At 44.6% G+C, this 25,621-nt stretch overlaps 1 protein-coding gene across 1 annotated transcript in view; it reads right to left on the bottom strand.

Annotated features, from left to right (window-relative positions):
* The window catches only part of SLC16A1 (solute carrier family 16 member 1), a 67,655-nt gene that overhangs the window by 10,761 nt on the left and 31,273 nt on the right, over positions 1 to 25,621 (bottom strand). The window contains exon 2 of the mRNA XM_089676730.1: positions 20,326 to 20,575. Within this exon, the coding sequence (XP_089532856.1) occupies positions 20,326 to 20,542 (217 nt within the window). The 5' untranslated portion in view covers positions 20,543 to 20,575. The remainder of the gene's footprint in view (positions 1 to 20,325; positions 20,576 to 25,621) is intronic.

Genomic DNA, 25,621 nt, shown 5'->3' with positions numbered 1-25,621 from the left:
TCCACACCGAGCAGTTGAACCTCATCCCAGGACCCCAGGTGACCTGTCCAGATCCAAGGAGGGAAGCCTTGGACCAGACCCCCCTGAGTGACAACCCATTTACAGGAGGAGGAGATTCTATACCAGGCTGTATCAAAAGGAGATCTGATCAATGCGCTTCCGGTGAGTGCGCATTTTTACCATTTCGCTCTTCACCGGATCACCATTTGCTCACAGAGATAAGATAGCTGAGACACCTGCTGTCATTGATTTGGACTTGAGTTCACTGGACACTGTCACTTTATTATTGCCTGCGACATTTATCTCTTGGACATATATTTAATACCGGCATTTTTTATTATTATTCAGGTCGTTTAGGGTTTCTATTTTTAGCGCTGCACTGTGTTTTTCTTATTTCTGGAAAGGTTTGTGGTTCCTTTTTGGTGCTATAGCTGCTAACGGTAAGCGTTCGCTAAGTTATTTTCTCTTATCCTAATCAGTCCCACCGTATTCACCTATCCTCCATGTATGGAGATAAGGGGAGGAGCTCTGTAGTCCCAACTCACTGGTCCAAGGTGATAACACTGCATAAATGCAGTACAGTGAGTGAGTGTTGCCTTATGATAAAATTTACACTGTGCCTTGACGCATTCTACAAAGTGCAATAAGTTAATGAAACATCACACCGCACCCCACATAGCCGAGTCTAGCAGTAATGAATTGTAAAATAGGCAAAAAACCCAAGATTTCTAATTATCCATGTGACCCTCCACCCTTCTGTACTAGAAATTCACTGACTTCAAAAGACACAAAAATGTGATTTATTCAACAGTGCTGCACCAGTGTATAAGCAGGGCTAGTACTGATTGTTTCTTCACTGCAAGACTTTAACATCAGATCATTAAGTCTCTGGCTGACAATTAAAGACATGGAGCGATTTGTGCTAGCAGTTGAAAATTCAAGTGTTTCTAAAGGTTAGCTTAGAAAAATGGTATTGAGATGGCAATAATCTGATAACTAGGTTCTCAACTTAACCTGTAATAATTTAGGAAAAATGTGGTGGTTACAACATCTCCAGAGAATTTATGCTGCCAACGGCACTCCTGTGCTCCCCATACACATTTTATTCATTCAGCTCAGGGTGCAGCTGAACACAGCTCTTACTGCAGCTACTGCATTTTTACAACTGGCCGTAAAAATAGTCAGTGGATGCATCGAATTGCATGCGGCCACTTTTGCAGCTTACGATTTTCCACCGGTTCCTTAAATTTTTTTGAAGGATGCTGGGTCAGTCATATGGTGGCCTACAGGGCCTCACTGAATGAATTTAGTCTAAAATTCACTGTTTGTCCAGCTTTAACCTAACCTGTACAAGTATAATTGTAAACTAAAGCATATCATCTGAAAAATATACCAATTAAAAATCTGTAACAAATGCTTTTTTACTGCACTAGGAATATTCGATCCATCAGACACCCCCATGTCTATGCCCACCCCCTTTTAATTTTGTACAGCACATTTGGCACCAAGCAAAAAGCTTAAAAAGCCAGTATTACTTGTTAAAATTTACCCTGGTTCAGACCTACTCAACAGTGACAGGTTAAAGCGGAGCTACACCCAAAAGGTGCTGCTCCCCCATTAAGGATTGGCAGCTTTGGGGAGTGGAGGAGGGGCAGCTACCCGCTCCCACTGCGATTTCCTAGGCTAGAGGTAGGCAACCTGAGAGCCGCAGGACTACAAGTTCCATCATGCCTCTGCAAGTCATAGCTGTAACTGTCAAATTTGTAATCTTTGCAATGCCTCATGGGAAATGTAATTCCACAACAGCTAGAGAGCCACAGGTTGCCTATCCCTGGCCTAGGCGGTTGGAAGCAAAAGTTGTCCTCCGGCCCCTCCCTTCCCGTAGTCTTCTGGGACACGTGACAGGTCCCAGAAGACTACAGGCCATTCATAAAGTGCAGTGCTTCTCACGCATGCGTGGTGAGCAACCGCAAGCTGTCACAGCCAGCACCAGGGAGAGAAGACTGTCAAGTGAAACCAGCCATGGTGAGGACACCACTGGACCGAGGGACAGGCAAGTATCTATTTTAAAAGTCAGCAGCTACAGTTTTTGTACCTGCAGACTTTTTTTTTTTTTTTTTTTTTTTGTAGGTGGCCACTCTTAATGTTGCTATTAGAGATGAGCGAATCGAACATGGCGAAGTGGAATTAGTTTCGAATATTGGGAAAATCCGAAAATTAGCAGACTTCGGATGCGCGAATCGAAATTTTCCAAAAATGGCGGCGACATGTGTGGCGACGGAGCGGAAATCTCTGGGAAGGCGCGCAGACAAGGCGCGCTTACCCATAATGCATTCATTCATGACATGTGATCGCATTAGCCAATCAGCAGCCAGCACTGTGTAATGGTCGAGCTATAAATTGCGGCCATCTTAGAATTCTCCATTAGCCTCCGGTCATTCAAGAGAGACAGACCTCTCTGTATTAGGGACAGAGTTAGGGCCAAAGAGACTTTAGGGCCACAGAATTGTTACTCAGGGACAGACACAGAATTGTTACTCAGGGACAGACACAGAATTGTTACTCAGGGACAGACACAGAATTGTTACTCAGGGACAGACACAGAATTGTTACTCAGGGACAGGGACAGAATTGTTACTCAGGGACAGGGACAGAATTGTTACTGAGGGACAGGGACAGAATTGTTACTGAGGGACAGGGACAGAATTGTTACTGAGGGACAGAATTGTTACTCAGGGACACAGAATCGTTGAATTAAAGAGTATGTCAGACAACACGCAGAGGAGTGGCAGAGGAGGCAATGTTTCAGGAGCGAGCAGACGTGGCAGCAGAGGAAGGGGTCGAGGCAGCACTAGTCGCAGCCAGAGGCCAGTGCTCCCGGTGTCATCCAGCGGTCGTGTCTCCACCGACAACCCTGCCGTCATCGATTGGTTGGCTCGGTCGTCTTCCTCTTCCCAGGTCACCTCTGACACCTACAGCCAACGGTCGGTGGGTACCTCAGACACAACCGTTAGTTGGCATGACCCGGGAGCAAGCCCACTGAAATCACGTGTCCTCTACCTGCCCGTCCTTTGGTGTTCCCTCACCAAGCGAAGTATCGCATGCTGTGGGCTCAGCCCCACTGTACAGTGAGGAAGAGCTAACAGAGGGCGGTCAGGAACGGGGGGGAGACATCCGCCTCTTCAGCAGCCAGGAGAAGAAGTACTGGCGAGGAGAGTGGCTCGGTAGCCGGTCTAGAGACAGGTCTGTCTCCTGACCCACACGCAGCCGAGGGGGCTAGTAGTGAGGCGGAGACCCCAATTGATGATGATGAGGCTGACCGCACTTGGCAGCCTCGTCGTCATCAGGCTATTGCTTCCGCATCATCAGGAGAAGAGGGTGCCAGCTTGGCAGCGAGCAAAACAGTCAGTGGGTTGCCCAGGAGGCAGCAGGGTCGCAGCATTGTCAGTGGAGGCAAACGGCCACGGAGTAGAGCACCAGCTCCACTGCAGCCTACCACCATGGCCAGTAGTGGTGCCGGTGTGCACGGAGGAAGTAGCAGTCAGCCAGTGAGGAGTAGCGGGGGCAAAGTTTCCTACTCGGCATTGTGGCAATTTTTCGTCAAGCCGCCCGAGGAAGTAAACGTAGCCGTATGTCGACTATGTGGCCAGAAAGTCAAGCGTGGCCAGGGGGCCCATGTCTCCATCGCCACACTCTGCCATGTGCCACTTTCAGGTCTCCTCACACTGCTGGTGGGTTCCATTTTGTCATAGGGTGCTGGCAGATTACGGGCCTCCCATTGCTGCTACCAGGCCCGTAATCTGCCATGGGCTCCCGTACCGCCTCCTCATGCTGCTGCCAGGCCCGTAATCTGTCATGGGTCCCTGTACGGCCTCCCATTGCTGCTGTCTCCATCGCCACACTCTGCCATGTGCCACTTTCAGGTCTCCTCACACTGCTGTTGGTTTCCATTTTGTCATAGGGTGCTGGCAGATTACGGGCCTCCCATTGCTGCTGCCAGGCCCGTAATCTGCCATGGGCCCCCGTACCGACTCCTCATGCTGCTGCCAGGCCCGTAATCTGCCATGGGCCCCCGTACCGACTCCTCATGCTGTGACGTTGCAACAAGGTGGAATTCAACCCTACATATGTTAACCGCCTTTACGAACAGCGAAAGGCCATCACCGATTTCCTGATGTTACAAGCGGATAAAGGTACTCCCCTGTGTAACTTAGATGTCAGCCATTGGCAGCTCATGCGTGACACCTGCCGCTTGCTCAGGCCCTTTGAGGAGGCCACGCTATTCGTGAGTCGGCAGGACTATGGGATGAACGACGTCATTCCTCTGTTGCACGTCCTGGAACAAATGCCGTTAACAATGGCTGGTCAGGGTGCGGTAGACGTGGCGCACAGATCTCAACGCCTCATGACCCCTGTGGGGGCAGGACAGGAAGAAGAGGAGGTAGAGGAGGACATTGGTGCTCAGGAATTATTGAGTGAAATGGGTGGTTTTTCCACTCAGCGGACAGGAGTGGAGGAGCAGGAGCATCTGGTAGAGGAGGAGGAAGAGGAGACAGAGGACCCAGACGCACCGTGGCAGTATGCTGTGGAGATGGAGGCAGGGAGTCCCTCGCATTCCTTGGCACAAATGGCCCATAGCATGCTCGGTTGCTTGCGTAGCGACAGCCGAATAATAACCATCAGACAGAGGGATGACTTTTGACTGTCCACCTTGTTGGACCCTCGCTACCGTTCAAAAATGGTGGCCTTTCACACCTGCTGAGAGGGAGGCCAAAATAACGTACTATAAAAACCACCTATGTAGTCAGCTGGTCTCTGCCTTTCTGCGCCAACGTCCATCCTCAGACACTGTGGGCCCTGTGCGCTCGCGTTCCGCTGCCATGGCAGCAGGGGAGGGGTGGGGTGGTGTGGTAGGAGCAGTGGCAGCTCCACCAGCAGCGGCTGCCTCAGTCTGCAGTCGATGATGAGTAGCTTTCTTCACCAGCGCAGTGAGGAAACTACTAACCAGCCGCAGCAGCAGCAGCATCAGGTGGACCTGGAGCAGGACCTCAAACAACAGGCTCGGGCCTACTTGGACAGCACCCTGCCAACCGAGGTAGACAATCCCCTTGACTACTGGGCAACGAAACTTTACCTTTGGCCCCAACTAGCTGAATTTGCCCTTGAAAGGCTGTCATGCCCGGCCAGTAGCGTGGCATCGGAGCGCGTGTTTAGTGCGGCAGGAGGTATTGTAACTCCGGAGGACACGACTGTCCACCCAAAGTGTGGAGAGACTCACGTTTGTGAAAATGAATCAGGCGTGGATTAGTCTGGATTTCAAACCACCAGTTCCTGACACAACTGACTAAATCCGCCATGAATCATGCCCCAAACATGTTATTATTTTTAACATAGGCCTCTGTATGGCCTTCAATTTAAGCTGCTTACGCTTCGCCACTCTGCCATGGGCCCCTGTACCGCCTCCTCTTGCTGCTGCCAGGTCCAGAGTGTGTCATGGGTCCCTGTACGGCCTCCCATTGCTGCTGTCTCCATCGCCACACTGTGGCTCCACACTCTGGTTTTGGCCCCGTGACTGCCCAAATGAGTGAAGTGTGCGGTGATTCTAAGATCGACGGCACTCATCTGCATGTCATACTGACTGACAGTATTATTTCTCTTCCCCAGCAGACTCCAAGGGCATTTAAATTAAGGGTACAGTGTTCTGCACTAATATAAAGGCTCTCTGAAGCCTAGAAACACCCTTTTTATAAGTTAATTTCGCAGCGAATATATTCGCCTCGAATCGAATTTATTCCTCGAATTCGCCGAATCAGCCGAATCGAATTCTTGAATACTTCGCTCATCTCTAGTTGCTATCTCTGAAGGATTTGTTTTTTGTTTTTGAATCCTTACAATGGCCTGTTTCACTTGCAATAGATTTCAAATGCAAATACCACACTTAGAATTAACTCCAGACCTTTGACCTGCTTAATTGATTAAATAAGTCCACACCTGGCCATGAAACCGCTTTTGATTCAAATTACTTCTGGTCCCTTGCAAAAGCTATAATTCCTAAACCCTTCCTCCAATTTGTATGTACATACCCTCAAATTAAACCTGACTGTGCACTTTCAGCCCATATCCATGATAAAACTATAGCTTGAATATGTTTTGGTCAATACCTGAAAAACCTAAAATTGCGCCTATGTCCAAATATATACAGTCAGGTCCATAAATATTGGGACATCGACACAATTCTAACATTTTTGGCTCTATAAACCACCACAATGGATTTGAAATGAAACAAACAAGATGTGCTTTAACTGCAGACTGTCAGCTTTAATTTGAGGGTATTTACATCCAAATCAGGTGAACGGTGTAGGAATTACTACAGTTTGCATATGTGCCTCCCACTTTTTAAGGGACCAAAAGTAATGGGACAGAATAATAATCATAAATCAAACTTTCACTTTTTAATACTTGGTTGCAAATTCTTTGCAGTCAATTACAGCCTGAAGTCTGGAACGCATAGACATCACCAGACGCTGGGTTTCATCCATGGCGATGCTCTGCCAGGTCTCTACTGCAACTGTCTTCAGTTCCTGCTTGTTCTTGGGGCATTTTCCCTTCAGTTTTGTCTTCAGCAAGTGAAATGCATGCTCAATCAGATTCAGGTCAGGTGATTGACTTGGCCATTGCATAACATTCCACTTCTTTCCCTTAAAAAAAACTCTTTGGTTGCTTTTGCAGTATGCTTTGGGTCATTGTCCATCTGCACTGTGAAGCGGTGTCCAATGAGTTGTGAAGCATTTGGCTGAATATGAGCAGATATTGCCCGAAACACTTCAGAATTCATCCTGCTGCTTTTGTCAGCAGTCACATCATCAATAAATACAAGAGAACCAGTTCCATTGGCAGCCATACATGCCCACGCCATGACACTACCACCACCATGCTTCACTGATGAGGTGGTATGCTTAGGATCATGAGCAGGTCCTTTCCTTCACCATACTCTTGTCTTCCCATCACTCTGGTTCAAGTTGATCTTGGTCTCATCTGTCCATAGGATGTTGTTCCAGAACTGTGAAGGCTTTTTTAGATGTCATTTGGCAAACTCTAATCTGGCCTTCCTGTTTTTGAGGCTCACCAATGGTTTCCATCTTGTGGTGAACCCTCTGTATTCACTCTGGCGAAGTCTTCTCTTGATTGTTGACTTTGACACACATACACCTACCTCCTGGAGAGTGTTCTTGATCTGGCCAACTGTTGTGAAGGGTGTTTTCTTCACCAGGGAAAGAACTCTTCGGTCATCCACCACAGTTGTTTTCCGTGGTCTTCCTGGTCTTTTGGTGCTGCTGAGCTCACCGGTGCGTTCCTTCTTTAAGAATGTTCCAAACAGTTGTTTTGGCCACGCCTAATGTTTTTGCTATCTCTCTGATGGGTTTGCTTTGTTTTTTCAGCCTAATGATGGCTTGCTTCACTGATAGTGACAGCTCTTTGGATCTCATCTTGAGAGTTGACAGCAACAGATTCCAAATGCAAGTAGCACACTTGAAATTAACTCTGGATCTTTTATCTGCTCATTGTAATTGGAATAATGAGGGAATAACACACCTGGCCATGGAACAGCTGAGAATCCATTTGTCCCATTACTTTTGGTCCCTTAACAAGTGGGAGGCACATATGCAAACTGTTGTAATTTCTACACCGTTCACCTGATATGGATGTAAGTTCCCTCAAATTAAAGCTGACAGTCTGCAGTTAAAGCACATCTTGTTCATTTCATTTCAAATCCATTGTGGTAGTGTATAGAGCCATAAATGTTAGAATTGTGTCGATGTCCCAATATTTATGGACCTGACTGTATGGACCCAACTGTACTTTATGAAAACATTCCACTAATGCTTTAGCCAAAGACTAAGGGGGGTCTCCATACTGATCAGTAGGGAGGCACAGATTTTGATCTGGACAGGTCTTCTGAAAAGTCTCATGGGCGGGTACAACGATCACCTTGGCCAATGTCTATTTCCCCAACTCGGCTCACATCTTCTGTCAACATATTGCAGATGAACTCAAAAAGGTCTGCAGCGGGCTGTCTGATCCTAGGGGGAGATTTTAATATCCAACTTAACCATGCTTTTGATACGTCTAACGGGACAACCTGTATTGCATATACAAACATTAAAAGGGTTATGCTACTTCTAAGATCTTTACTACTGATTGACGCTTGAAGATCACTTAACACCACTGGCCGTGATTACACGTGCACCACACAACTGATATGCCAGGATTGATTACCTTTTTATTTCTCAGAGACCTTCCTCTGCTGACTGACACCAAGATTGGGATACAATCTTTCAGATCATACCCCAATATCGCCTAGTTTGACTCTCCCAGGTAAGACAGCCAAGACGTATAACTGGAGACGTAATACGGCTTTGACAGATGTTGAAATTTAGACCGATATTACCAATACGATTAAACAATATTTTGATATCAATATGGGTACAGGAACTCTATTAGCATGTGGCAGGTGCACAAATGTGTTCGTGAAGTGTTTAGTAAGTGGGGTGCCAGACCGAAAAAGGAGCAATCTAGTAGAATTGTGGATATTTACGTAAACATAGCAAAACTTGAATCTCCGCATAAAAACTTTCCCTTGCCAATTCCATGGCAGCTGAACTTCAGAAGGCATGGTTGGAACTGCAGGCCATCCTAGAAACCAACTATAAGCGATCCTTATTTTTCAAAAAACGAGTCTACTATGAGGGAGCATAGAAAAAGTGGGCGTTTCTTGGCCAGGGTCTTGCAAGAGGCTAGACTAAATGAAATTATTCATGTAGTCAAACTCGAAAGGTACCTTGGAACACGACAGTAAAGTGATTGCCTCCTTATTTCATCATTACACCACCTTATATAACCTGCCTCCCCACAAAGGATCTTAAGGGAGAGAAATCTGATTTAATCAATGATTTTCTTAGGAAACGTAAATTACCTTCCCTGAAACATTCAAATGTCAAATTGCTAGAATGCCCTATTGGGGAGATAGAGTTGGCCAATGCTACTAACAGTTTAAAATTAGGGAAAAGCCCAGGCCCAAACAGACTGACATTACAAGACCTTAAGCTCTCTACTCTACGCCTCTACTGCAGACACTCAACTGAGCACACCACAGCCTATACCTCCTTTTTCTCTTGCACATATCACTGTCAACCCCCACAAAGGGCAAAGACCCTGCCGACTGCACAAGGTACAGACCTATTTCCCTACTTAACATTGATATAAAGATACTTGCGAAAATACTGGCCAACCGGCTTAGACCTGATCTGATATCATTGGACCGGAACAAGTCTGTTTTATGTCAGGTAGGGAAGCACATTACAATATTGTCAAGGCCCTTACCCCAATCCATAGGGCGAGGGTTGTGGGCTTCAAGGGCCTTCTCTCTACCAATGCGAAGAAGGTCTTTGATTGCGTATCCTGGGACTTTATGTTCGCTACGTGTGCGAATATTGGGCTGGAGCCTCATATGTTGAATTGGATATATGCTCTGTATCAGAATCCAACGGCTAAGATTAATGGCACTGAAACAATACCCATTAAGAATGGAACGAGACAGGGTTGTCCCATCTGTTCATCTCACTCTTGAACCCTTCAAAACGGCTGGTTCAGCAAAATGAGGTAACTCAGATTCCAGATCAACGATGAGACTTTCAAAACTGCGGCATATGCAAATGACCTGTTATTTTTCATCTCAACCTCACATTACTGTAGCTAACCTGAGCTTATTCAACCATTATTTTCTCTCAAATTTGAAAATAAATTACACTAAATCAGAGGCAATGAATTTAAACAGTAAGCTCCTCCTCCCTAGCCCTCATTAAGCAAAACTGTTCTCAGGTGAGTTCCTAAAGCCCTTAAATATTTGGGCATCGGGCTCACTCCAAATCTCAATGACTTGTATACAACTTTGTCCCCTTACTATGCAATATTCAGAAAGTGCTCAAAATTTGGCATGCAAAAACTCTTGGTTTTGTAGGGCAGTCATCAAAATGAATATTCTTCCTCGGATACTTTATTGCATGAATGCTCCGATTAGGCTCCCACAAGCCTGTAAGAAATTACAACAGGCTCAAAAGAGTGAGCCAATATAAAAAAAACAAAACAAAAAAAACCAAAAAAAACACGTATTCGATTTCAACGCATCACGCATACCAGGGACTACAGGATTTTAAAAAGTATTACTACGCTACTCACATTACCAGAATCATAGACTGGAATTGTCATGCCAAGCATAAACATTGGATTTCCCTGGAAAGCCCTTACATTTCAGCTCCTTTAAGATTTTCACCATGGCTGTCAAAGTCTGCCTATCCAAAGCGTTTGATAGCACATCCTTTAATTGGCGCAACATTAGATGCATTTCATGACCTTGCAAGGGTTGTGGGCTTTGCTACTTCTCCTGGTACTCACTCCTATTGCAAATAATCCAGTTTCCCCCCGGGTTGGAAACTGGAGTGATTCCAGTGCATGAGTCAGGCTCATCTTTGTTTGCGACTCATTGGCTCAGACGTGGGGGAGTAGCCCAAAAAGGAGAACTCCGGGAGCTATGTGGAAAGGTATCTATCCCATACTGGACTTATTTTCAAATACACAACTATTTGACTAACCACAGACGGAAGAAAGCTTTTTCCAGGCCCCTCACAACCCTAGAAACACTGTTTAAAAGGGGAAACCAGTCAGTCAACAAAACCACATCTGGCCTATTCATGGCTTCAAAACACTCTGAACCCCCTGACAATTTTTGGATGGGTTGGGAATCAGCACTTCAGGTAGAGTTCTCTGATGAGCAATGGAGAAAAGCCTGCATTTTTGCTCACAAATACTCCAACACTAGGACTCAAGAAACCTACAAATTGTTAAGATGGTATGCTACATTGGATAGCTTAAAGAGGTGGTTCCCCCAGATGTCAGGCTTATGTTGGCACTGTGAATCAGCCGAGGGCTCCCTGTTACATGTTTGGTGGCAATGTCCACCGCTTATGCCATTTTGGGACAAAGTTCACGAGTTGACATACTCTATTACTGAGACTGCATTACCCTTAAACCCCTGAATGTGGTCTCTTCCATATCTGAGTGCTCGTTGAAATCATACAAGCAATCCTTTGTCCTTGAATGCGGCCAAGTCCTAAATCCCCAGGCATTGGAAGATCACTCATGCCCCTCGATTCAAGATTGGATGAGAGGTTAATGTCATTCAGGAATTAAAAAGAACACCGACTATGACCGATGACATGATTGCCCAATTTCACAAGTTATGGTCCAGTTGGTATGCTTTCACTCTCAGAAACGTATAGAGGGCTGATGGGCAAATAGCACTTTTCTGCATTTTGACGTGCGTATCATGCTGGTGGATATTTGACACTGCTTGCGGAAATGGATCTGTTCTGTTCCTTTCTCAACTAAATTTCATTCTTCGGTTCATACACTCTGTCAGATTTAATGTTTGTATCTGCAACTTTTAAACGCTTCAATATGTGAATGCCTCATTTAGACCACTGATCTGATTGTACTATTGAGTTTTTCCAGAAGCCAACATTTGTTACCGTGTAATACATGGCTTCATAACATGCAAAGCCTTTTTGTAGTTTACTGATGTTTATATGTTCTGCTTTCTATGAATAAATGTAAATTAAAAAAAAAAAAAAAAAAACCACAAGCATCCTGTGGCAAGACTTTGTTGTACGTGGGCCACCAAACCAGAGCCAGTGACGTTTTCGAAGGATTGTCTTTCCCTTTACTGATCTGAAACAAGTATTGAAGTTTCGGGAAAGGAAGAGACCTCGGAAAGAAAAGGCCCCAAGGCCTCAATACAACATTGTTCTTTATTAGGACTTTAATTATGTTGGCAAGTATGGAAAAGGATGTCCACACTTACAAGATTACCTTCCTTGTTGCCATTATCTCTGCAAAGGTGTGTGTTTTAAACAGCTCTTGAATAAACAATGTTTTATTGAAGTTTGAAGAGTCAGGTTTAGGTCACCAGTAGATATACAGGGTGAGCTATGTGAGCAACACCTTGTACAAAGGCTTTTAACACAGTAAGAGGCAAACTGTCTTGGAAGGCTCAATAAAGCCAAGACTTGACCCTTGAGTACTCAAGGCCAAAACATTAATTCAGGCCAGATTGGAGAAGGTCAGGAAGCACCCCAGAGAGCATCTCCTGAGACAGGATTTTCCGTGCTCCAAACCATGCAAAATATGCCTTCCAAATGCTCTGCTCCCTGTGAGCAGATTTTCCTAGTTATTAGGAATAATCAAAAGAAATATCCTTTATTCCTTTAACCTCCCTAGCGGTTTTTTTTTTAGCCTGGCTCGGGGTTAAATCTAGCGGTCAAAAGCGGTAACCACGAGCCAAACTTGGGGTCACCGCAAACTAAGTACCTGGTCCCGATCCGGGTCCTGAGCCACATGCAGCCATCCCCTCCATCCATCCCCAGTCTCCATCACTAGTATCTCACGCTGATCAGTGTGCTTGCGGGAGGGGGGAGTTCTAAAAATAGATCAGTGTCAAAATAAAGTGTTACTCTAGTGCATACATTGTAACTTTACCTCAGATATTTCCATAGTGCAGTTTTTCAGTTTGTGACTAAACTGTTTTGTGCTCATGGCTTCCAAAAAGCGCCTCGCTAGCGCTAAAGCGGTTTATGAGCTAGCGAACACTGACAGTAAGGAGCTACTTGAATAGAGCGATAGCGACTCATGTGGCGATTTTTCTTCAGACACCAAAAGTGAAGACAGTAGTGATCTGCGAACGTGGTGCACTATTGATTGCGATACGCCAGCGCCGCCAAGATTTCCATTTACCGGTGCACCTGGTATGAAAATCCACGTTGAAGGCGACAACCCCTTGGCATATTTGGAATTGTTTCTGACCGATTAAGTTATTGAAATTATCGTGACAGAGACAAATAGGTACGCAGTGCAACTAGCTGCTCCACACAGCCGGTTTTCACGAAGCAGAAAGTGGGAACCTGTCAAAAAGGACATTTGGCTGTTTCTCGGCCTAATTATTCTGCAAGGAGTGGTGGGGAAACCGCTGCAGAAGTGCTAATGGAGCAAACAAAATGCTCGCCATGCTGTTCTTTGGCACCATCATGTCGGAGTACAGCTTTTCCCTTATGAAATTTTTGCATTTCGCATATAAGGATTTTGATGAATCGACTCATCTGGCTCCCAAGCTAAAAAAATTTGAGAAGTCTCCCAAATAATTGTAAGAAATTTCCAGCAGAGCTATGTGCCAGAGAGAGACATTAGCATAGACGAAAGTCTAATGGCCTACAAAAGGAAGGCTCAGCTGGATACAGTATATCACGTCCAAGAGCATGATTTTGCGTCAAATCCTACCTGCTGTGCGAATGCTCTACCGGCTACATCTGGAACACCATCATACACCAGCAAAGGCACAAAATTTGATCCCAAGTACAGCAACTACGGAATGGCAACATCTTCCATCCGGTCACTGATTGAGCCTCTGCTAAACCAAGGCTACTGTGTAACAGACAATTTCTACACCTCTCTAGAACTTTGAGGTTCTTCTTCAGCACAAAACTGATGAATATGGAACCGTTCGGGCTAACCAGCGCAACCTACCTTCGAAGTTTGCAAAAAACAAACTAAAGTTGGGAGAATTAGTTACCTGGCAGAAAGGCAAAATGATTGCACTTAGATGGCGAGACAAGAAGGATGTGTGCCTAATGAATACCATTCACAATGCCTCCACAGTGATTGTACAAATTAAGGTGGGAAAAACATCCAGAAACCGCAGGTTGTCATTGACAACAGCACCATGGGAGAGGTCGACAGAGCTGACCAAGCTATGACTTTCTATCCGGCGATGAGAAAGCAGCAGAGGAAATACTATTAAAAGATTTTCCGGTATCTTCTGGAACAGTGCTTGTGGAATGCCTATATTCTGTTCCACAAAAACCATGACAAGCCTGTGGTTCATGTGGACTATCTGGAAAGTGGCGGAATCCGGATGACATGCTATGGGAGTTGTCAACCCAGAACATCTGACTGGATGTCATTTTATGGACCACATCCCACCAACCCCAAAAAAAGGCAGCATCCTTTTGAGTGTAAAAAAAATCCACAAGGAAACGAGGTTCCACTGTCCTGATTGCGATGTCGGACTTTGTGCAGTCCCATGTTTCAAAATTTATCACACCCGTGAAGTCTTCTAGAATATGCAGTGTCTATATAATATGGTTTGGACAGAGTTCCGTGTGTTTGATTTGATTACATTTAATTTATTATATTATAATTTATGACTTCATTTATTAAACTTTATTGCACCAAGGATGTCTACTAGACTCTTGTAAAAACAGATTTCAGTGAGTTATTCCTAAGAATTACAGGCTTACAATAAAAACATATTTCCATTGAAAACAATGTACCGCTTTCAGCACAGAAATACTGACATAATCAATCATACCACTAGGGAGGTTAAGACCTGAGCTTTAAACAGGCATACTGTGAAAAACAGCAACCATTAAAAACGGGGAGGCAAACCGATCCTTGGAACAGATGATTCAGGCAATCTGAACAGCCCACGGAATGTCTGCCAGGGGGCTAAGAATTCAGGTTTCATAGTCAGGGGCTTGGATAGTGAATGGGTAACCAAACTAATCTTCTTGATCCTTACGATGATCAGGAGAGTAGCTTTCTCCAGTAAGCAAAGTTGTCTCTTGAAAAGGATGTTCCCGCAGCCTACCATCCACTGTAAGATCTTCAACATCAATTGGAGAATTTCCAATGCCAAGGCTGAATATGTAAACTAAGATGGAAACAAAACTTGATCCTGGGAGTAACCTCATCCCAAGCAACCAGAACATAGAGTTTTAACAGCAGGGAGCAGAACTGGACACATGGGACTGCCACAAAAAGGAGGCCACCATCAAGCCCAGAACTCCTATGCAAAAATTCAAGAGAGTTCTAGGGTTTGTCTTAAGGAAGAAAAAACTTGGACTGAGCAGTATCTGGAAGACCTATACTCTCCAAGGGATACTGTAAGTCTGTTCAAGCACGGATTTCTGGAGGTTCAGAAGGCAACCAACCAATCTGTTAAAGAAGTCTTTTGGATGTTGTCTTGACACATCAAGCCAACCGTTTTGCAGGAACAGGTTGTCCAGATACCCCACAATGGGGACACCCTATGAATGCAACAGAGCAAACAGGGGCTAGCATCTTTGTGAATACACAAGGTGCATTGGACAGGTACGCTTGCAATCTCCAGGGTTTTGAGTCAGCCACCATGGCAGAGATCTTACTCACAAATTCTTTTTAAAGATACAAAAAAAAAAAAACAAAAAAAAAAAAAAAAAAAAAAAAAAAAAAGCAATAGAGTTTAAAAAATAAACACAAACACCAAGACAGAAAGAAAAAATCCTGAGCTGCTTCTCAGTGTTTCACATGAAGTCAGAATAGTAATACAGACAATTACAACCCCCTGATGAAGCCACGTGACCTATGGCGTAATGCGTAGGGCTGGGGCTACGACATCACTCGGCACCAGAGAGCATACAGCGAGTATACATGCTGTGCGGGGCACACACAGGCAAAGGATTTTTTAATACCAAAGCGCTTTTTAATTTTATTCAATGTGAGAGCATATATTGAGCATTTAAATAAGGGAAAGCTTATAAGGAAAAAGCATTATGTCCACATTTCCTTTTTTGCTTCATGACACTGAGGAACATCTAAGAATGAGCAGGGGATCCTGAGCAGCTGGAGGGAGAGATCCCTGCAGGGATAACGAGTGTATAAGGAGAGAGGCATTGTGGAGTACATAGGAGGTATCCAACATCCATTCCATGCTGTTGCAAATTCTAGCAGGTTCCACGTATGTGAACAAAGTGTATTAAGCCTGTTAGGCTTGTAAGGAAGGTGAGCGCACATCTTTAATGATTTAAGGATTCACGAAAAGTCACAAATGGTGTGTTTGGATCACGTCATCACAAATCCCTTTTTTTGGACTATTTGAGTAATGGGACTTTTTTATTTTATTTGATTCACATCACATTTAACTTGATATTCATTTATGCATGGTATGTTTGTTTTTCATGGATATATAAATTTGAAGTCACTAATTTATTAGTTTGTTTGAGATTGGGAGCGCAACATTTTTTAGTTCTATAACAAATATCATAGGTAGTATCAGATAATAGGTCAAATACAAAGCACAGAAATACAATACGTAACTGTCTGGGATAAGATGCAAGAGTAAGGGGTTCGAAAGCAAGCAGTCCAAAACAGCACTGAACAAATGAGGCTTCTTCCATAGCTCACGTAAGCCACTTGTATACACTGGATTAGGGGTGATACTATATAATTTTTGAGGGAGAGTGGCAGCAACATACAGGTGAAACTCGAAAAATTAGAATATCGTGCAAAATAATCATTTATTTCAGTAATGCGACTTAAAAGGTGAAATATATGAGATAGACTCATTACATGCAAAGCAAGATAGTTCAAGCCGTGATTTGTCATAATTGTAATGATTATGGCTTACAGCTCATGAAAACCCCAAATCCACACTCAGAAAATTTTAATATTGTGAAAAGGTGCAATATTCTAGGCTCAAAGTGTCACACTCAAGCTAATTAAGCCATAACACCTGCAAAGAGTTCCCGAGCCTTTAAATGGTCTATCAGTATAGTTCAGTAGGAATCACAATCATTGGAAAGACTACTGACCTGACAGTTGTGCAGAAAACCATCATTGACACCCTCCATAAGGAGGGAAAGCCTCAAAAAGGTAATTGCAAAAGAAGTTGGATGTTGCCAAAGTGCTGTAAAAAAGCACATTAATAGAAAGTTATGTGGAAGGGAAAAGTGTGAAAGAAAAAAGGTGCACAAGCAGCAGGGATGACCGCAGCCTGGAGAGGATTGTCAGGAAAAGGCCATTCAAAAGTGTTGGGGACTTTCACAAGGAGTGGACTGAGGCTGGAGTCAGTGCATCATTAGCCACCGGACACAGACGGATCCTGGACTTGGGTTTCAAATGTCGTATTCCTCTTGTCAAGCCGCTCCTGGACAAACGTCAGAAGTGTCTTACCTAGGCTACAGAAAAATAGACCTAGTCTGTTGCTCAGTGGTCCAAAGACCTCTTTACAGATGAGAGCAACTTTTGCATTTCATTTGGAAACCAAGGACCCAGAGTATGGAGGAAGAATGGAGAGGCACACACTGCAAGATGCTTGAAGTCCAGTGTGAAGTTTCCACAGTCTGTGTTGATTTGGGGAGCCATGTCATCTGCTGGTGTTGGTTCACTGTGCTTCATTAAGTCCAGGGTCAACGCAGCAGTCTACTAGGAGATTTTGGAGCACTTCATGCTTCCTTCCGAAGATGAGCTTTATGGGGATGCTGACTTAATTTTCCAGCAGGATTTGGCACCTGCCCACACTGCCAAAAGCACCAAAACCTGGTTCAATTTCCGTGGGATTACTGTGCTTGATTGGCCAGCAAACACGCCTGACCTGAACCCCATAGAGAATCTATGGGGCATTGCCAAGAGAAAGATGAGACATGAGACCGAACAATGCAGAAGAGCTGAAGGCCTCTATTGAAGCATCCTGATCTTCTATAACACCTCAGCAGTGCCACAGGCTGATAGCTTCCATGCCACGCTGCATTAAGGCAGTAATTGCTGCAAAAGGGGCCCAAACCAAGTACGGAGTACATATGCATGCTTATACTTTTCAGAGGTGCGATATTGTTCTTTGTACAATCCTTGTTTTATTGATTGCATGTAATATTCTAATTTTCTGAGATTGTGGATTTGGGGTTTTCATGAGCTGCAAGCCATAATTACCACAATTATGACAAATCACGGCTTGAACTATCTTGCTTTGCATGTAAATGAGTCTATCTCATATATTTCACCTTTTAAGTTGCATTACTGAAATAAATGAACTTTTGCACGATATTCTAATTTTTCGAGTTACACCTGCATATAATATTGTATTTAGAAGATAATTATCTGCATCAGGTGTGATATAGTGACTTTTGGTTAACAATTTAAGGTGGTCACTTACAGAATAAAGATAGTAGACCTACACAAGGCTGGACTGGGTTACTAAACTATTGCCAAGAAGCTTGGTGAGAAGGTGACAACAGTTGGTGCAATCATTCACAAATGGAAGAAGCACAAAACAACTGTCAGTCCCCCTAGGTCTGGTGCACCATGCAAGATCTCACCTCGTGGAGTGTCGATCATGAGAACAGTGAGGAATCATCCCAGAACTACATGTGAGGATCTGGTCGATCTCAAGGCAGCTGGGACCGCAGTCACCAAGAAAACAATTGCTAACACTATGCCGACAAGGACTGAAATCCTTTAGTGCCCACAAGGTCCCTCTGCTCAAGAAAGCAGATGTCCAGGACCGTCTGAAGTTTGCCACTGAACATGTGAATGATACAGAGGACTGGTTGAAAGTGTTGTCGTCAGATGAGACCAAAATCGAGCTCTTCGGCATCAACTCAACTTGCCGTGTTTGGAGGAGCCGGAATGCTGCCTATGACCCCAAGAACACCATCCCAACTGTCAAACATGGTGGTGGAAACATTCTGCTTTGGGGGTGTTTTTCTGCAAAAGGGACAGGACAACTGCACCGCATCAAAGGGACGATGGACGGGGCAATGTACAGTCAAATCTTGGGTGAGAACCTTCTTCCCTCAGTCAGGGCATTGAAAATGGGTCGTGGATGGGTGTTCCAGCAGGACAATGACCCAAAACACACAGCCAAGGTAAGGAGTGGCTCAAGAAGCAGCACATCAAGGTCTTGGAGTGGCCTAGCCAGTCTCCAGACCTTAATCAGATTGAAAATCTGTGGAGAGAGTTGAAAGTTTGAGTCAGCCAACAAATCCTAATGACTTGGAGAGGATCTGCCAAGAGGAGCGGACCACAAACCCTCCTGAGATGTGTGCAAACCTGGTGGCCAACTACAGGAAACATCTGACCTCTGATTGCCAAGAAGGGATTTGCCACCAAGTACCAAGTCATGTTTTGTGAAGAGAATCAAATACTTATTTCCCTCATGAACATGCAAATCAGTGCATAATTTGTTAAACATGCATTTCTTGTGATTTTTTTTTTTTTTTTGCTATTCTGTGTGTTACAATACACTTAACATTCGATTTTTAGACTGATCATTTCTTTGGGAGTGGGCAAACATTCAAAATCAGCAGGGGATCAAATACTTATTTCCTTCACTGTAACCCACACATCTTTCCCCTCCCCCCAGCCCTCTTTTTACACTTAGTGTCACAATGAATTTGAAAGGATTTTACAGTAAGTTAAAGTCCTAAACCAGTTAAGACATTTGTGGGTGTGTGGGGTGTAACAAGTAATTAACTATTTTTGCCTTTTGCTAAATGTGCTGTATTAAAATTATTAGAAGTGGTGGGCATAGACATAGGGTGCGTGATGTAATCCAAGCTTCCTAGAGCAGTAAATAAGCATATGCTACAGGTTGTAATTGGCGAGTATTTTTTTTTTTTTTTTTTTTAGATGAGGCTTTAGGTTTGCTTCCATTTGTGCTAATATTTACCATTATAGATTTGTCTAAACATTAAGGCTCCATGCACACTAGTATTTTTATAAGCTCAAGAAAAAGAAAAAAAAAAAAAAACCTGGATAAAAAATTATAGCGTTTGTCAGGTTGTAGTAGTGTTTTAGTACCGTTAGCATTTCAGTAACGTTTTATAGTGCAGGAAAGAAAAAAAAAATCTCAGACAACAAGCAGTGATGTGCATGAATATCTGTGAAGAGCCAAAACAGCCTTTGCCTTTTGGTGGATTTTAACAGGCTGGCTGCAAAAGTCACCTGCTCAGATGAGCATGGTCCTCTGCACATATGTACAAAACTATGCATCCATGTGAATACACCCCAACTTATGTTAGTGTATATAGTTATGAGACCTTCAATCCATTCCTCATCAGTAATGCACACCCTCCGTCCTAGATCCTGTACAGTGCTCTGCAAGTACCAGTTTACATTAAGCTGACCCTTAAACTTGCATATAAAAATATGATATACAGTGCAATAGCTATAGAATAACTGAAAATCAGATAATGTCTGTTCTAGTGAAAAACTATGTAATCTGGATGGCTAACACAATCTATAAAGGCACTACTGAAACCTACTGTTCCATCACAGAGTTGCATCCTCTCTAAAGCTAGCATTAGGACCAGTACCTTGGATCACAGTGTGTCTGTGGCATTAACAAATATACATTTTATAATGTATAATATAGCAGATATTTGACATTTAAAATAACCTTACCTCCTGCATACATGACTGCCAACATAATTGAAGAAATCCAGGAAACTTCACTGCTTGTTGCACTAAAAATTGCTTCTATATCTTTAAAGAAGACAGTGATGGATTTGGGGAAGGCATATGAAAAGCCAATAGATACAAAGGCTCCAATAACCACTACCCAACCCCAGCCTCCTTCCGGGGGGGTGTAGCCCACTGGGCCGCCGACGGCAGGTGCCATGGTTGCAGCTTCAAGCTCTTGTCTTTAAAAATCCTTAAAAAGGGGGAAAAAAAAAAAAGTTAAGTTGCACAACTGTTTTAATCAACAAGTCAATTTACAATATATATTGCTTTATAAGTGGCTGAAGTCATACCATGTTACAGCTTTACAAACAGTTAGTTTTGCTCATAGGTTCACACCCATGTTTGCTGCTCCAAATACACAAAACTGATTAGAATATACCTAAAAGCACACAGATGCTTCAAAACCTCTGGAATAATTGTTTTGTGGCCATAGAGTTCAAGGTCGGTGTCCTCACGCCCAAACACCGTTTTGTGAGTATTCAATAAAGCATATAGGAAGCAGCACAACATTCCTACTGTGAAGCATGGAGGTGGATTCTTGAAGTTTAAGGCGTATGCAAGCCACAGAGGTACAAGGGATTTAATAAAAACCAAAGGCAAGGAGAAGCGCAACAAAATATTGCAGAAAAAAAAAAATTTGCATTCGTCAGCCTGGAGAGCACTTTGGCTTTGCAGTATGACATTGATCCTCAACATATTCATACTTCGATTGTGAAGGCTGTTCTAGACCTTTCACCTACGACATTCCTAAATCTCTATGGGGAGATCTCAAACTGATCTCAAGCTACTGATCCTAGATAACCAATATATTTAGAGGACCTAGAGGCTTTTTACCAAGAACTTTATTAAAGTGCCCCATTCACAAATATCACTAAAGAGTGCAAGCAGTCATCAACGCTAAAAGGGTTAATAAATTAAAAACTCAGGCTTTGCAAACTAAACCGGACCATATGGGCAATGACTATTCTGTAATGCCCAATTGCTTAACTCTTTGGCACCAAGCGTATGCAAATAAGTGGCCTTTCAGCAGCCTGGCCTTGGCACCCAATGTAAACAAATGTGACGAGAGTGCGCACCCTGTGTGCTTCTGGCACATTTACCGGAACCCCACAGAAAGGTCCCAATCGCTACTTACGGTCAGGAGCTTACCGATCAACTGATCGCCGTAACAGCAAATCACGGCAGTCACATGACCCTAAATCCCACCCCTGGCATCACAAACCGCTCAAAGGGCTGGGAGGAGTTGGTGACAAGGGGTTAATCCAAATCACATTAAAAATAAATGTGTTTGGTCTTCTCACTTATGCTTTTAGTCCAACCTTAAATTCAGCCGGATGTACAGTATAAACTTTCAAGCACAACTGTACATATGGCTCTCAATAGTTTGAATACTCTTGTAGAATTGATAATATACAGTATGTATCATTTTAACCACTTGCCTACTGGGCACTTATACCCCCTTCATGCCCAGGCCAATTTTCAGGGTTCAGCACTGTTACACTTTGACAATTGCGCAGTCATGCAACATTGTACCTATATGAAATTGTAATAATTTTTTTAGCTTTCTTTTGGCGGCACTTAATTGCCACTGGGTTTTTTAAATTTTTTTAACTATAAAAGAAAGGATCAAAATTGAATTTGGAAAAAAAAAAAAAAAAAAAAAAAAAAAAGTTTGTTTCTATTATAAAATTTGGCAAACAGGTAATTTTTCACCTTCACTGGTGTGATGAGGCGGCACAGATAGGCAGCACCGATTGAGGCGGCACTGGTGGGCATTGGAGGCACTGATGGTCACTGACGGGCAGCATTGCTGGGTACTGATCATCAGTGCCCTGATGATCAGTGCTGATCTGCTCTGTGACAGCATGAAGAAAGTGCTGGCGATAACCGACAACTGTATTTACCCCGTCATCTGCTGTGTCATTGGACACAGCTGATCACGTGGTAAAAGGCCGCTGTGATTGGCCTTTTACCTCATGTGATCAGCCGTTTCCGTAGGACACCGTGATCACAGAGATCGCTGGGGGTGCGTGTTCTGGGAGGACGTCATATGACCTCCTCCCAGAACTGGATAACTGCTCAGTAACCATCACTCGGCTATTGTGCAGTTACCAAGTGGTTAACCGCTTGCCGCCCTGCCACTGTGTTTATACGTGTGCAGGGCGGCAGTGGAGCGCAAAACCACGTTTAAAAACGGGTTCCGCGCTCCCGACACTTTCGCGGGCAGGGGGCGCGCGCGCGCGCGCCCGCCGACCCGCGGGTGATCCGATTCGATCCAGGAGGGATCAATCATTAGATTTCAGCCAGTGATTTCTGGCTGAAATCGGATGATCGGTCCCTGTCCTATCCTGTCCTGTGTTGATATTTACACAGGGCAGGATATGATGTCATTCTTCTCTGCCTGGACACATTCCGTTCCAGACAGAGAAGAAGAGACATTTAAACGTGAGTAAAACACTACACTAACAGTTAGAACACACTCTAGGACACATTTAACCCCCTGATTGCCCCCCCCCAGTTAACCCTTCACTGCCCTGTCACCAGTGTACCTGATCAGTGAAGCGATTTTTATTGATCACTGTATCAGTGTCGCTGGCGACTTCCAATAGTGCTAGCGCCCCTCCCAGATAGCGCCAGTTTGCCCCCCAGTACACCAATAAAGCCATTTAACCCCTTAATTTCCCCCCCCACCCCCCCAGTTAACCCCTTAACTGCCCTGTCACCAGTGTCACTGATCAGTGAAGCGATTTTTACTGATCACTGTATCAGTGTCGCTGGCGACTTCCGATAGTGTTAGCGCCCCTCCCAGATAGCGCCAGATTGCCCACTAATACACCAGTAGTCCCGTCTAACCCCTTGATCGCCCCCCCCCCCCCCCCCGAGTTGACCCCTTCACTGCCCTCTCACCAGTGTCACTGATCAGTGAACCAATTTTTACTGATCACTGTATCAGTGTCGCTGGCGACTTCCGTTAGTGTTAGCGCCCCTCCCAGATAGCGCCAGATTGCCCGCTAATACACCAGTAGTCCCGTCTAACCCCTTGATCGCCCCCCCCCTCCCCGAGTTGACCCCTTCACTGCCCTGTCACCAGTGTCACTGATCAGTGAACCAATTTTTACTGATCACTGTATCAGTGTCGCTGGCGACTTCCGTTAGTGTTAGCGCCCCTCCCAGATAGCGCCAGATTGCCCGCTAATACACCAGTGATCCCGTCTAACCCCTTGATCGCCCCCCCCCTCCCCCCTGAGTTGACCCCTTCACTGCCCTGTCACCAGTGTCACTGCTCAGTGAACCAATTTTTACTGATCACTGTATCAGTGTCGCTAGCGACTTCCAATAGTGTTAGCGCCCCTCCCAGATAGCACCAGTTTGCCCGCTAGTACACAGATAATCACATTTGACCCCTTGATTGCCAGGAACACGCTTACTTGCACGCTAAACCTTCATTGCTAGTATAGTGTCTGATTGGATCAATATCTTTGATCAGATCAGCGCTATACCAGCATTCACATTACTTTAGTATCCCCAAAAACGCAGTGTTAGCGGGATCAGCCCCAACACCTGCCAGCACCTGCGTTTAGCCCCTACGCCCCCCCCTTCTCCCCCGGCAAGTGCAGTGTCAGTAGATAACTGTCACTTGATACATATTACACACAAAACCGCAGTGTTCACAGAATCAGGCCTGATATCTGTTAGCACTTGTCGGTAAATTTTTTGTAGCAGTTCAAGCAGTCCCTGACAGCCAGGTGCTCTTTTTCCCGTGAGTCGCACTAGGTACCTGTAAATTTAGTGGCCAAAATGTCTAAGCAAAGGTACACTAGTGAAGAGGCCTATAGGATTCTGAGCATGTCAAGTGAGAGCGAAGGGGAAGACTCACTGGCAGAATCAGGCTCAGAATACGAACCTATAGACAGCAGCGGCACCCTGACAGCTAGCTCAGGCGACGAGGAAGTGGTCCCTGCTAAGGTCAGGCGTACCCGATCCCATTCACAGGTTGCTGAGGTGGTACAAATGCATGATGACTCTCATATGCAGCAGAGTGCCAGTACTAGTGCCGCAGTATCTTTTGGTGAACTGGCGAGCACCAGCGGCCTAGTACGTCCTGGTCGTAGGCATACCAGCACTGCAGTATCACTTGGTGACGTGGCGAGTCCCATAAGTGCAGTACAAGCTGGTGCGGTGGCGAGCACAAGTAGTGTCCCGCGGCCACCAAGAATTCGCAGACAGGCCCGTAGAGCCCCTAGTGTCCTTCCGGATGTGCTTGCAAATCCCGATTGGCAGCCCACAAATTCTGCAGCACCCGTACTTCCCCCATTCACTGCCCAACCCGGAATTCAGGTGGAAACAGCAAATTTAAATACTCCCCTTAATTTTTTTGAGCTGTTTTTCACAGAAGATCTTTATGCATTGATTGTGGATCAAAGCAATTTATATGCACGCCAATTTATCGCCGCCAACCCAAATTCAAACCTTGCCAGACCATTCGCATGGAAACCCATTACGGTTTCCGAATTTAAAGTTTTTTTGGGCCTAACCCTCAACATGGGCATTAATGATAAAAATCAGTTGCGGTTGTATTGGTCCACCGACCCTCTTGTTCACATGCCCGTGTTCTCTGCTGCCATGGCCAGGCATAGATATGAGAGTATAATGCGTTTTATGCACTTCTACGACAACTCACTCAGTCGTCCTCGGGGTGACCCTGAATTTGACCGGCTCCACAAAATTCGGCCCCTCGTAAATCACTTTAACCAAAAATTTGCAGATGTGTATACTCCCCAGAAAAACATCTGCATCGATGAGTCCCTCATTCAATATTCTGGCCGCCTTGTAATCAAACAATATCTCCCCAGCAAGCGTGCCAGATATGGGATCAAGATGTATAAGACCTGTGAGAGGGCAACAGGCTATACATGTAAGTTTCGGATTTACGAGGGAAAAGATAGTTACTTGGAGCCCCCCGGATGCCCAGACTACATGGGGAGCAGTGGCAAGATAGTTTGGGACTTGGCGTCATCCTATTTCCACATGGGGTACCACTTATACGTGGACAATTTTTATTCAAGCGTGCCACTATTTAGACATTTGTTCAATTTGGGAATTTGCACATGTGGCACTGTGCGATCTAATCGCCGAGGCTTCCCCCAACGGCTTGTAAATACCCGTCTTAAAAAGGGGGAAAAAGCCTGCTTGAGAAATGAAGAATTGCTCGCAGTGAAGTGGAAGGACAAACGGG

This window comes from Staurois parvus, unplaced genomic scaffold (assembly GCF_062004578.1).
Source record: "Staurois parvus isolate SC_StPar_1 unplaced genomic scaffold, SC_StPar_1.0 ptg000172l, whole genome shotgun sequence".
Classification (NCBI taxonomy): domain Eukaryota; kingdom Metazoa; phylum Chordata; class Amphibia; order Anura; family Ranidae; genus Staurois; species Staurois parvus.
Note: the sequence above shows the minus strand (reverse complement) of the source record. Positions and strands in the feature narration are given on the sequence as shown.